Here is a 13,666-nt window from a genome sequence, read left to right as displayed (position 1 = left end):
TCCATAAAAACATGTACATGGGTACAGTTTTCCAGGGGCTAATTAATTACACTTCATATGCCCATGGCTCACAAATTATGTCAACAAATTACATGTAATCTGCCTATTAGAGTGCAAATGTACCAAAAATGCACCTGGGGACTCCCCAAATTTTGGCTTGTTTTTTCAAGATTTGGGCCTCATTCACACCCACACAACCCACACCCAGGCCCGAGCGAGCAGGATAAAACACCCAGTAGTCTGTAAATCAATGCATGCCCTAATAAAAATTCACCAAATGATATGGGGCCATTCACCTTCCCTCCGAGATACACACCTTCTTCTAAGGCCTACTGCTTTTCAGCTGAATTTCCTCTGCAACTGACCACGTGTCTTAGTTTCGCATTTACAACTCTGTATATGATAAGCGTCATAGTGACACCTACATGTTGCATAGACTGGTACCCTGACATTGGTTAACGGGCGCAAGCGCCCTAAAAAACCAACGACAGGTAACCACTGCCATTTTATCGCGTCACAGGAACAACAATGATGATAAAAATCTATATTTAAACTAGCGTAAATCCATAGGTTGTGTCTAAATATCACGAGCCTAGCGTAGTTATGAATATTCATGAGGTATTGATAACGAGAAAAAATATGTCGGTCAGCTCAAACAGATCCGGTATCCGCAATAAAATAAAGAAGAATGAAAACAAACTTTATTATCATTTTTAATAGTTTAATCAACGTTTGAATTGTTGTTTTATATACAAATAAGAAGCAATTCATTATTTTATATCCAAGTTTTTTCCCATACGAATATAATAATGCAAGAAATGACTTTGACATTTTCGCGCGGTTTCTAATCAAAACAAAACCATGCCGGCTGTCAGAAAGTTTAAGAACTACCAAGAAATACAAGCATTTCTTGAAGAGTTAGAAAAAACAACAACAGCAAGATTCATCACACAGAGAATCAGCAATAAACGACACTTTGAACTAGAAGGAGATGGTAAGGAGAAGTATTAACCGATTATAACTACCTATACAATATAATATTACGTAACGATAGATCTGTGTGTGTAAGATTATTAACATTATATTTCGAAGTATGCTGTTCTTTTCCAACAACAGGTACAATTTAATTGAAAACAACAGGTGTAAACTAAATTATTTTGCCAAAATAAAACGATTGAATGAGAATGCAGAAAACGATGGAATTATTACAAAGAGGTATGCATGACATGCATTGAAAAAATATATAATAGGCTAAAAGGCTACCGATAAAAAAAAAATCCACAAAAAACTTTTACACAGATATTAAACCAGTGAGCAAGGCTATTGACCTCACTACCCTAGGCTATTGATACGATCTACTGAGTACTACATGACAGGTAAGAGTCCAGAACCCTAGGCTATTGATACGGTCTACTGAGTACTACATGACAGGTAAGACACCAGTACCCTAGGCTATTGATTTGATGCGGTCTACTGAGTACTACAGGACAGGTAAGACACCAGTACCCTAGGCTATTGATACGGTCTACTGAGTACTACAGGACAGGTAAGAGTCCAGTACCCTAGGCTATTGATACTGTCTACTGAGTACTACACGACAGGTAATAGACCAATACCCTAGGCTATTGATACTGTCTACTGAGTACTACATGACAGGTAAGAGTCCAGTACCCTAGGCTATTGATACGGTCTACTGAGTACTACATGACAGGTAAGAGTCCAGTACCCTAGGCTATTGATACGGTCTACTGAGTACTACATGACAGGTAAGAGTCCAGTACCCTAGGCTATTGATATGGTCTACTGAGTACTACATGACAGGTAAGAGTCCAGTACCCTAGGCTATTGATACGGTCTACTGAGTACTACATGACAGGTAAGACCAGTACCCTAGGCTATTGATACGGTCTACTGAGTACTACATGACAGGTAATAGACCAGTACCCTAGGCTATTGATACAGTCTACTGAGTACTACATGACAGGTAAGAGTCCATTACCCTAGGCTATTGATACGGTCTACTGAGTACTACATGACAGGTAAGACACCAGTACCCTAGGCTATTGATTTGATACGGTCTACTGAGTACTACAGGACAGGTAAGACACCAGTACCCTAGGCTATTGATACGGTCTACTGAGTACTACAGGACAGGTAATAGACCAGTACCCTAGGCTATTGATACGGTCTACTGAGTACTACATGACAGGTAATAGACCAGTACCCTAGGCTATTGATACGGTCTACTGAGTACTACATGACAGGTAAGAGTCCAGTACCCTAGGCCATTGATACCGTCTCCTGAGTACTACATGACAGATAAGACACCAGTACCCTAGGCTATTGATACGGTCTACTGAGTACTACATGACAGGTAATAGACCAGTAACCTAGGCTATTGATACGGTCTACTGAGTACTACATGACAGGTAAGAGTCCATTACCCTAGGCTATTGATACGGTCTACTGAGTAGTACATGACAGGTAATAGACCAGTACCCTAGGCTATTGATACGGTCTACTGAGTACTACATGACAGGTAAGAGTCCATTACCCTAGGCTATTGATACGGTCTACTGAGTACTACATGACAGGTAAGACACCAGTACCCTAGGCTATTGATATGGTCTATGGAGTACTTCCTGTCAATATGACATTTATACCTTAGGCTATTGATACGGTCAATGGAGTACTTCCTGTCAATATGACATTCATACCCTCAGGCTATTGATACGGTCTATGGAGTACTTCCTGTCAATATGACATTCATACCTTAGGCTATTGATACAGTCTATGGAGTACTTCCTGTCAATATGACATTCATACCCTAGGCTATTTATTTGCTATGTGGGGGTACTCGTAGTCAGTGTGACATGACTGGAATGTTTTAAATTCAATTTTTTTTACTATGTTTTGCAATTGCTTTTGCTTTTTAATTATATGAAAAATTATGTGCACATTTTTTTAAAATACTTTTTACAGATGTTACATCTTTAAAGGGTCACAAAATTCTTTGGCAAGATTGTCAAGAAACAGCTAGTCCTTCTGTTGAATTTGATGGCACTCCTTATGTGAACATAGGATGGATGGTAAAAGAATGTCACCATGGACCAGATAGACAGAGGAGAGCAAAGGAAAAGAAGAAACAAAGACATGTAATTTATCTTGCTTTTATTTTAAAGTACTTACAGATATTATTGTATAATCAAGTTGAAATATTTTTTGAAGGGGTGAAATTTTTGTGGCTGAAGGAAAAATAATTGATTCAAGGGAATTTGATTTCTTGGTTGAAGAATTGTGGAGTAATAAACCATTTAAATTTTTTATGAAAATTAATGATCTATCTACATATTATAATTAAATGATATTTGACAATACTTTTTGTTTATTACTAACCTTGATAGAGTACAGTAAAAATAACTGAAATATGTTTTAAAAGTATAAATAACTTGTGATTGAGAGATCTTTACCAATCATGTATTATTGGTCATGACCTTTCTAGAAGTTCACAAAGTACTGCATGAAGATCATAAATTTTCATGATGTCCACTTTTATTTCACTTTATAAGCAAAACAAAATTTGCATGAATTTTGATTTAAGTTGTATGTAATCCATCATAAAAAATAATATACATGAGAAAAAAAAATTCACATATAGAAAGTCTTGCTAAAATGTTTGGATGTTAAAAGTAATTTACTGACAGTATGATCTAAGAACTAATCATTCACAATTATAAGGTAAGTATAACCAATTTAGAGAAAGAAGATAACAACAATACCTCCACCAAATGTTAGGTACTGAACAACCAAATCGAATTCACAAACTTATAATATTGTAAGTGTTTTCATTGATAGAGGCCTGGAGACCATGATTACTCTAATAAAGGAAGAGCACGTAAGAAAATCCAAATGTCTAAAAAGCAAGCTTGTCCAGCAACAATAAGAATTAGAGCCATCATGAAATTCCCTGATTTCAAGGTACATTTATCATTTTTTTCATTAATGTACATGAATTGGGTTGTACTGCTTGGGTCTCTAAATAATTTTTTGGGTCTTTTTTTAAATTAGGTAGATTCATACAACAATAAGTTGATGAAAAGGAAGATATCTAGAAATCTCAAACAAGCTTTCGCAAACAGAGACACAATTCAAAAATCACTTGTTTATTTGGTGTCATATCCAAGTGTCAATGACCACAAAAACCATCTTACTGGAGAGGTAAGTGTTGATGATCAGTCACCAGAATTATAGTTACTTTGTATATTATAATATTTCATTCTCAAAATAAAGTTTCCAAATTTCTTTTTTAATTATTTCAAATAATACAAAATGTGTCCCTTGTAGTTTGCAGGATTCACTCAACGTATTGATCAGAGATTAGTAACCCGCATAAAAGAACTTGTTGCCGATGGGGTGAGAAATGTTTCTGAAATGAAGAGGCACTTACTAATCTCTGTGAAAAATGACTTATGTCCAGATCAGGATATCCCAAGAACAAACAGAAGATTTTTTCCACTGGACAAGGACATTAAAAACCACATGGATATTGCCATTAACAGCTTGAAGTATTGAATTATAAATGTTCCTCTTTTGTACATGTTGTATTTCTTATCTAAAGTAAAGTTGTTAAAACATAACAGTCTTAGAAATATTTATCTTCCATCAAAGCTCAGCTTAAGTAAGAATATATTTTTTTATCATATGGTTTAGAGTTTCACTGGTGCTATTGTAAGTAGTATGTATTCAACTGAATCCCAGATTCTGATGTTAGATAATTATATTGCTTCTAGGTTTTCCAAAGATGACCAGCAGAACCTTGAGTCTTTGGTGGAAAAATGGCAGGAAAGTTATCCTGAGGACAACTTCTTTCTTAGGACGTCGTAAGTTTTTCAAAAGTATCACTGACAAAATAATACATAAGTTTCCATTGTATGTATTGTATTTTTCAAACACACAGGTATGATACCACTACCAATGGTAACATTCCATCAGAGGACTTCCTGTTTGTTCACCAGACCGCCTGGCAGAGACGACTTTTAAGCTTGTATGGGAGAGACATTTGCATCATGGATGCCACATATAGGACCTCAAAGTATGCCCTCCCTCTCTTTTTCATTTGTGTGCAAACTAATGTTGGGCATTCCATATGTGGTTCTTTTGTTGTTTCAACGGAAACTAAAAAGTCAATTGAGGAGGGTTTAAACAAAATTAAGGAATGGAATCCAGGATGGACTCCAAAGTATTTCATGACAGATTATGATGAAAGGGAAATCCATGCAGTTGAGGAAGTATTTGAAGGTAAAAAATATGTACTCTTATTATTCCAAGTAAATTTTGTCACATTGTAAACCAAATAATTTAGCCATTGAAATCCTCTAATATTCTGTTGAATTAATGAAATAGGTTTTTTTTAACAGAATGTACTGTATATCTCTGTTCTTTTCATCGTGAACAATCATGGACACGGTGGTTGAAGCAAATAAAACATGGTGTTGGTTCAAATCAGGATGAGGTTATTGAACTGTAAGTACTTGTACACGTGATGATAATATTGAATTATTATGCTTATTGTCATATTTATTTGTGAGTTTATTTTCTTAAGCATATATTTATTTAATCAAAAGAAAAAAGTTACCATTATTTTCATAGATATTGTAATGCAAAAATCTAAAGAGAATGATTCATGATAGAATTATTGGCAAATGTGTAATGTTATTATTATTTTTGGTTAATATTTTTACAGAATGAGAGGATTAGCTATTGCCGATTCAGAAACAGACTACAAAGTAGCTCTAGACAGGCTAAGAGAAAGTCCTCACTGGCAGAATAATCAACAACTGCAGAGGTGGTTTGAAAAACAGTGGATATCAGTTTCACATGTAAGATTTAAGGAAAAACAGTAGAAACATATTGATTTCAAGGTAACATCTCTATAAAGAAACTGATCATAATGGATGTTAAAACCAACTAAGATAAAAGCATGATATTTCATTGAAAAAAAATGTTGTTGCAAAGTCTTATGAATTCCTTCAGAACTTGTTGTTTTTGCTCTGTTTCCTATTACCCTTCCCTTTTTTATAGTATATTAATATGATTTCAAGGAACAAGTGGAACAAGATTATTTCAAAGATGATGCATCCCACTTTTACATTAGTACTATATGACTCTTCTTATTATAAAAAAGTTCAAAATGTTTGAAAATTATTTTTTTAGAATGATTCGTAGAGCATTATTTTTTTACATTCATCCTCTGTTGAAGGACTTACTTATTGCTTGGCAACAAGCTTTGCTTAAGTTGTTTTTTACCTGCTTTAAATGCCTTTCTTTTCTTCAAATTTAATGCTGATTTTTTTTTTCAGAGATGGGTTAAAGCTTTCAGAGAAAATAATTACAACATTAGAATTACAACAACTAATGGCTTAGAAAGGAAGCATCAGGAATTCAAAAGAGGCTACCTGTCACACTACAGTGAAGGTAGTCTTTGCACCATGATTGCAACATTGGTCTCCAGTTTCTTACCTGACAGTTACAGGAGGTATTTAATTCTTATGTTTTTTTTTCATTCCAACTTTCACCCCCCCCCCCCACCCAAAATCAACAAAAACAAAGAAACAAACAAACAAAAAAGCATTGAATCAACCCCCCCCCCCCAAAAAAAAACCCCAAAATTTTTAATAGTAGTTTTATGCTATATACTGTATAGTTGCAGAATATGAAAGATTTATTGGTTTGGACTTTTTTGCCTTAGTGATGTTTTCACATTGTAGTACATGCATATGGATTAATATACATACTTCTCCGGTTGGATAAGATGTTGAAAAGAGTATACATGTATTTGAAATTAGATGTGGCAATAATACAATTTTATTTTATTTTACAGTTATCTCAATTACAATATTCAGAGTTTTGAGTTTTGCAAGAAGTACTCATCATGTGTTCCAACATTTTTACACAACAAACCTAGGATGCTTGTCGAGCACTGCATCAAAAGAATTCCACCTGAAATTCAAACTATTCCCATAGAAAATATTCAGGAGGTTGAAGACAGGGCCTATGCTGTGCATAGTGTTGACTCCAACAATGTATATCAAGTGATATTTTCGGACATTGAACCCACATGTACCTGTGTTGACTACTCAAGACATCATTTGCCATGTAAGCACATGCTTGCAGTGATGATGTCCTTACCAGAATGCAGCTGGGATAACCTTCCTGATGGATACAAGACCTGTCCACATTTTACTTTAGACCAAAGCATCATACAGCAGTGCGTGGATAGCATTCCTGACAGTCCAAATACATCTCTGCAAGATGACACACCAGACACAGATATTCCACTGAATCAAGACACAGATATTCCACTGAATCAAGGCACATCAAAGGAAAAAAGCCCGGAAAAGTCATGCCAAAAACAGCCAGATAAACCCAAAACACCACTTCATATTCTTCTACAGACTGCTTTAGGTGGACTGAAAGATATACAGTCTGACTTATACCTGATTAATGATTGTCTAGACCTGCAGGAAATTTCTAACAAAATAACAGAACTAAAATTACTCACTGCATCAAAAATAAAGAAAGATTCAGGCTTACCACTCAACAGTACAGACAAATGTAGAAGACCATCTTTAAAAAGAAAATCAGGGAATCTACCATTAAGAAAGAAATACAGGAAATTAAATGAAAAACATTGTGTCCAGTTTGCAGAAGAGGATGATGTTATAATTATTGATGGGACATATGACATGCCCAGCAACCAACATAGGAACCATGAGAATGACACCGTTGCTACCGAACAAAGCATGGCCTATCAAAACAAAGGAAGTCCAGTCATTGATGTAGACACTCTTTGGAGGATCAAACCATCAGATTATTTAGTTGCAAGAATTGGCAGTTTTAAAATCACAGACACTTCAATTGGGTATTTAAAGACTTCTCTATCCGATGAGGTATATTTTTTTTCAAATTTAAGTTTTCCCTCTTTTTTCTGATTAAATCAATTTATAGTAAAACAATTGTATAATGCACAAAATGCATTTTTAGGTAATAGATGCATACTTACATCTTCTAACAGAGACAAAGAAGGTAAATCTTTAGAATTAGCTGTGTTTTATGTTAATAATCTCTTATAGTTTTTAAATGCTTGTTTTATTTAGTACATGTATTTGGAATTTGTTTGATGTATTGTTAATTATTGTCTGCATATTTTAATTTTGCTTATTTGGAATAATATCACAGAATAAGAAGCTTTTAGCCATTGATTCATCAGTTGCAACACCCATATTTCAAGGAATATCAGAAAATTTTCATGGGTACATGACACAGGTAACTCTTTCTCTCTCTCTCTCTGATAATGTGTGCCTGTGTATGCATAAAAAAATAAAAATGTCTTTTAATGAAAACATTGAGTATTATTTAGAAAATTTATAATTGATCTAAATAAAGCATTAACTTAGTAATGCTAATCAATTGATGTTTTTCTTAAATTTCATTTGGGACATACAGACAAAATTCTCCAGTTATGACATGATTCTTGCTGCTGTCAATGAAAACAACAGCCACTGGACACTTATAGTTTGTATACTTTTTAAAACTAGTAAATCTCAATTTAAACTTGATCTATGAGTAACTTGTCAGTTGTATACATGTTTAACTCTATTAAATTGGACATTAAGTTCTTGTATATCTGATAAGTACCTTTGTTATATTTTTTCAAGGATTATACATGTGTAAGAAAAAGGGTTTGGTTTAACTTACTTTCAAGATATGTTTTGCTTTTTGCAAGGTCATTTATATTGATGCCATGTTTGATGACTGTGACCAAACCTTCCCTCCAACAATTTAAAGAAAATACTAAGTCATTGAAATTCTCATAAAATCCAAATAAGTATCTGTACATGTTTCTGTCTTTCCACATTCAGGTGGTATATCCAAGTACGAAGAAACTGGTTTACATTAATCCACTTGGTGAATTAAAGAGAACTATGAAAGATATTGGAGATGATTGCAATACTGTAAATTACTTTATATTCAAGAGCACATTATCTAGCGTAGTTAGACAATGTGCTCGCGAAAATATCATTCTCGCATATATAAGTATTGGTAGAGATTATATTAATCAGTAACCAGAATATGTGAAAATTTTGTCTCACTAATAAAAAGTAAATGTCTATCTCGCAAAAATAAGGTGTCGTGAAAATTTAGTGCTCTACAGTAGTTTTAATGATTGCTACATTCTATTAAATACTGCATTGTATGGCTGTTGGTTTTTATATTTTTGTTTAGAGAATTCCTACTTGGTAGAGTGAGAAGAGGTGTGAATGAAATTTCAGAGGATGGCTGGAAAGTGGAAACAATAAAACATACAAAGCAGTATGATTCTAATTCCTGTGGAGTGTATGTTGTAAAGGTGAAAAATATTCACTAGATCTAAACTCTTCATTCTCTAATGCCTATCTATCTGCCTGGTGATGTTTTGATTAAATGAAAAAAAAAAGATATGTTAAAATTCCTGCAGTCAATAATTTTTTATTGGAAATCACTTATTACCCTTTTATCATATATTCACTGTTAAATTTTGCATTTTAGTTTGCTGAGCTGATCATATCTGATTTGCCTCTAACATTTAGTTGTCGTCCAGATAATCTATATCAAATTAGACGAGGAATTGGGAACCAGCTTTTGCAAGCAACAGGTAATTGATAGAATCTCCTGTGTAGATCCAGAAATATTTTTTAATATGAAGGGGAGGCTGGTCCACAGCCTTTCCAAAAAATAAAAAATAAAAATTGAACTCGAATTTTTTGAAAAGCAAAAAAAAAAAAAAGAAGAAAATCCACAAAACAAAATGACCAAAGAAAGGGGAAAAAAACAACAAAAAAACAATTTAAAAAAAACGAACACATCTTCATTTGGGGTTTGCTTCATTGTCCATGCATGTACTTGTGTAAGCTATATTACTTACCAGGCTCCATTTTCCCAATGAAAATGGGGGAGCAGTTCCTAGGTCATTTTTGTAATAAATCTTAAAATCTTTTATGAATTTTTTTTGGTCCCAGAAAGGGAGGGTTTGGACCCCATTGACTCCCTTCTGTATCCACCCACTAAAATATCTAAATAGGAGTTTAAAAAAATATTGGAATAAGGTTAAAGCTAAAACAATAATTTATATTGCAGAACCACTGTTTGAGTACTGCCGGGCATGCAGTCTTCATAGAGAAGCAAGACAAAATGAGGATTGGGTATGATTTTTGTTCTGAAATGTATTTCGTTTATGTATACATAAATGTTTTGCTTGTAAATTTTAACCTGGACTTATTTAAAATTTTATAATTAAAAAAATCTTGCAGATAGGGTGTGAGAAATGCGACAAATTCTTTCACTGTGGGTGTATAGGAGTTTCTAACTTTACATGTGGAATGTGTACCTCACTTGACCAACACTGTGTGAATCTGGAGCCTGATCTGAGAAAAGATCCTCCGAAGGTATACTTTACTCAATGCACAATATAGCATTAAGTGTTGACATAAAAGTTTGTGTCTGTGTTAAAGTAATGATTTTGTTTATTTTGCATCATTCACCACCTGGTAAATTTTGTTTCAGAAAAAGAAAAGAAGTTCTTTTTTATATAGTGATTTAAGGGGAAGGTAGTCATATTAAGATACATTTCGCATGGCATTTAATTCAGTTTTGAAAATTTAGAATTAGTTGTTCAAAATGTATTTTCCAATGATTTTGCATGATGTTATCAAAATAGTGTTGCTTGTTATTATTTTTAAGCCATGATTATAAGATCACAAATTTAATGTATATTAAAGCAGGCAAAATCTTATTAAATTAAAGGAAGGTGCTTTAATTTTGATAACATTTCACAGTGATTGTGAATTTAATTTCATTATCATATTGTTGTTCAACATTTGCATATATCATATTATTCATATAGTCTTGTGTTATCTGCATATAATCAACATTCAACAGCTAATTAAGGAGGGATTCTTCTCATATTTATTGTATTTAAAAATTAATGAAAATTTCACAGATTTCAGATGCCGATATCACTAAGTGATGATATCAATGAGATTCAATTTGACCGTTTTATTTTAGGTGCAAGGTCAGGTCAGGGTCATCATCTTTTTCCTTGACATCCAGCAAAAAAAATTACTTTTGCTAATAATTTAATGCCTCCATTTATTTTAAAAGATTAAATGTTTTTCTTTTTGCATAAAATGATCTCACCATATAAGGTCTATCAGATGATACTACCAAATTAAGATTAAAAGTATAAATAAAATAAATATTGGTAAATCCGAATTTCGTTCATTTTAATTAAATTTTTAGGGATAAAATAGTTATTTTGATATACTTCATATATTTAAATTTTTCTTATTTTCACATATGGTTAAGTAGTCATATCAAAATACAAAGTGATACAAAAACAAAAAGTTTTGACGGTTTAGTAAGAGAGAATTTTAAAAAACACTTTTTACTGATTTTTGCTCAAATCTGTTCTTGGATCAGAAGCTTTCAAAAGCTAATAAGACTGTAGTTTGTTTAGAAAATTGAATTTATTTTATATATTGTAAAACTTTAATCCATAGTAATTAATTTTAATCCCCATCAAATTGGAGATTTTACATTGTATGATACATTTGTAAATTTATAAATATCTATTTTAATAAATAAAATGGGGAAGGGGGTACATTTTGCATTAACATTCCACAAATGCATAACCCTAGTGAATAGTTACATGTAGCAATTAAACCACAAAGAGAAATGTTATGCCTTTTGTTCTTAAGTCAGGAGTGGGGTATGAAAAAAAAAAATTTTATGAACTTAACAACCTTCCACTCATGACATCATGTTTAAATACCTAGAGAAAAAAAAAATACTGGTCCAGGAGTTATGTGTACAAGAGTTTCCACATTCCCTACAACAAAGACCAAAAACTCTTTGGGAATTGTGGCCTGTATTGCTGTATTTGAATTGCTATTTATAAGACATTCGTCAAGACGTAAGCCAGATATATAGTTGATAAAAACTGCATGGATTGCTTTAGATAGAAGCCCATTTCATTGATAGTCATGTAACTGTACTCGGTACAATTTTTGAATCAACTGTAGGCATGTGATATGATTTAGTTTTAGAAGCATGAGTTTACCTCTTAGGAAAATTATGTTCATGTTTAGTGTAGACTTTATTACAGACTTTATTACAGTTACCCCACTGATATTTTCAGGTCACCTAAATCTCTTAGGGTGAAATATTGTTATCTGTTTTAATTGTCTGCACTTCGCAATGCTTGTGGTCAACCCTCTGTTAACATTTGAACATCTACTGTTGAACTGTTAAGCCATTTCTAATACATAGTACTATAGGTGGACAAAGGGAAAATAACTCTGAAATTCATATTGCACCACATGTATAATAAATTTGTAAAGTATGAATTGAATATTTCAGGTATGGAAAACCAGAAGACACTGTAAAGGATAATGTTTTGTGAGTAATTATGTAAATTCTAACATCAATATCTTTTTAAGACAACTGTGTCAATATATTTCACTTGTAGTATTTGTCTCAATAAGTCTTCAACAATTGTTTATTATAACATTGGTTTTCTATACTTTAATACTTAATCTTTAATTAATGTTATATTAATTTATAAAATAAGATGCATAATTTTATACTTTTAATTTATTCAATGACATATGATTATTGAAATAATTGTAATTTGCATTCAGAAGACACAGGGCTGTTGCTGTAGAAAAAGGTGGTGTTGAAGAAGTTGAAGAAAGAAGTGTTGGAAGGAAAGTTAATGGATTTAAAGTCAGTGCAGATGCAGATGTCATTAATGATGATGTTGATGAGAAGGAAGATGACATCATTGTTATTGCTGAGAACAGAGAAGATGATGTGGTGATGAACAGACAGATGGACAGAACAGATGATAATGAGGATGAGGATGATGAAGATGATTTCAATGCTGATGGTGTTAGTGAGGCTGTAACAAACCAGAACAGTGAGTGATCAATATTTCATATCAAAGTTTTTTAAAAATAAAATTTTGTTTTAAAAATTTTAAATATCGCACACAGTGTAAATACTGATGATCTTTTCCTTTCAGAAATTCAAACAGATTTCATAAACAGTCATGTGAGTAGAATAGAATATCATTTATTATACATGTATATCATAATTTGTAAAATGTAATAGAATATATATAGTTTTCAAAAAATTAAAACATTATCTTGTTGCTGTTAAATAGTAGAAGTGTTGTCATTCTTGTCTTGAGTTCAGTGTTGTCATGTATTAATTTCATTTTATTTCCATGCAATCTGCAGGTGAACAGTGTTGTTGCATACTTGAAGGAGATTATGAACTGCACTATGAAAGACTGGTATATAGTTAAGATACTTGATGCTTGAAATAATACTTTGGTCTCTTAAGTACTATACTAATTTTTATTGAAATTCAGGTTTGTATGTTTCATTTTAAATGTATTTCTACAGTGAAGAAGTTGATCATGTACGGCATCATCAATTTATGGAAAATCCTGTGTTGTTGTATGAGAAATTCAACAAAAAGTACTGTTATGGGGAGAATTTTATTAGCGCAAAGGTAAGTATACATTTATATTATTTCATGGGATTTGGGATGGAATCTGTCTTTT

General features: G+C 32.7%; 1 protein-coding gene across 1 annotated transcript; it reads left to right on the top strand.

The window, feature by feature from the left end:
* Nucleotides 1-861: 861 nt before the first annotated feature.
* On the top strand, nt 862-5,131 carry LOC133176602 (calcium-responsive transcription factor-like). Its single transcript, XM_061311713.1, has 8 exons — nt 862-994; nt 2,983-3,155; nt 3,856-3,978; nt 4,069-4,218; nt 4,345-4,565; nt 4,791-4,880; nt 4,958-5,006; nt 5,084-5,131. The coding sequence occupies exons 1-8, from the start codon at nt 862-864 to the stop codon at nt 5,129-5,131; spliced, it is 987 nt and encodes a 328-aa protein (XP_061167697.1).
* Nucleotides 5,132-13,666: the final 8,535 nt, after the last annotated feature.

The sequence above is a fragment of the Saccostrea echinata genome, unplaced genomic scaffold, assembly GCF_033153115.1.
Source record: "Saccostrea echinata isolate AGI-Se365-2 ecotype Australia unplaced genomic scaffold, CSIRO_AGI_Sech_v1 ptg000077l, whole genome shotgun sequence".
NCBI lineage: Eukaryota > Metazoa > Mollusca > Bivalvia > Ostreida > Ostreidae > Saccostrea > Saccostrea echinata.
This window is presented reverse-complemented; position numbering and strand designations above follow the sequence as displayed.

Bases quoted from the DNA above. Each gene is read 5' to 3' on its own strand.
- LOC133176602 (XM_061311713.1), top strand. From the start codon at position 862: ATGCCGGCTGTCAGAAAGTTTAAGAACTACCAAGAAATACAAGCATTT. The intron at 995-2,982 runs GTAAGGAGAAGT...TACTTTTTACAG, and splicing joins CTTTGAACTAGAAGGAGATG to ATGTTACATCTTTAAAGGGT. The intron at 4,219-4,344 runs GTAAGTGTTGAT...TGTCCCTTGTAG, and splicing joins AAAACCATCTTACTGGAGAG to TTTGCAGGATTCACTCAACG.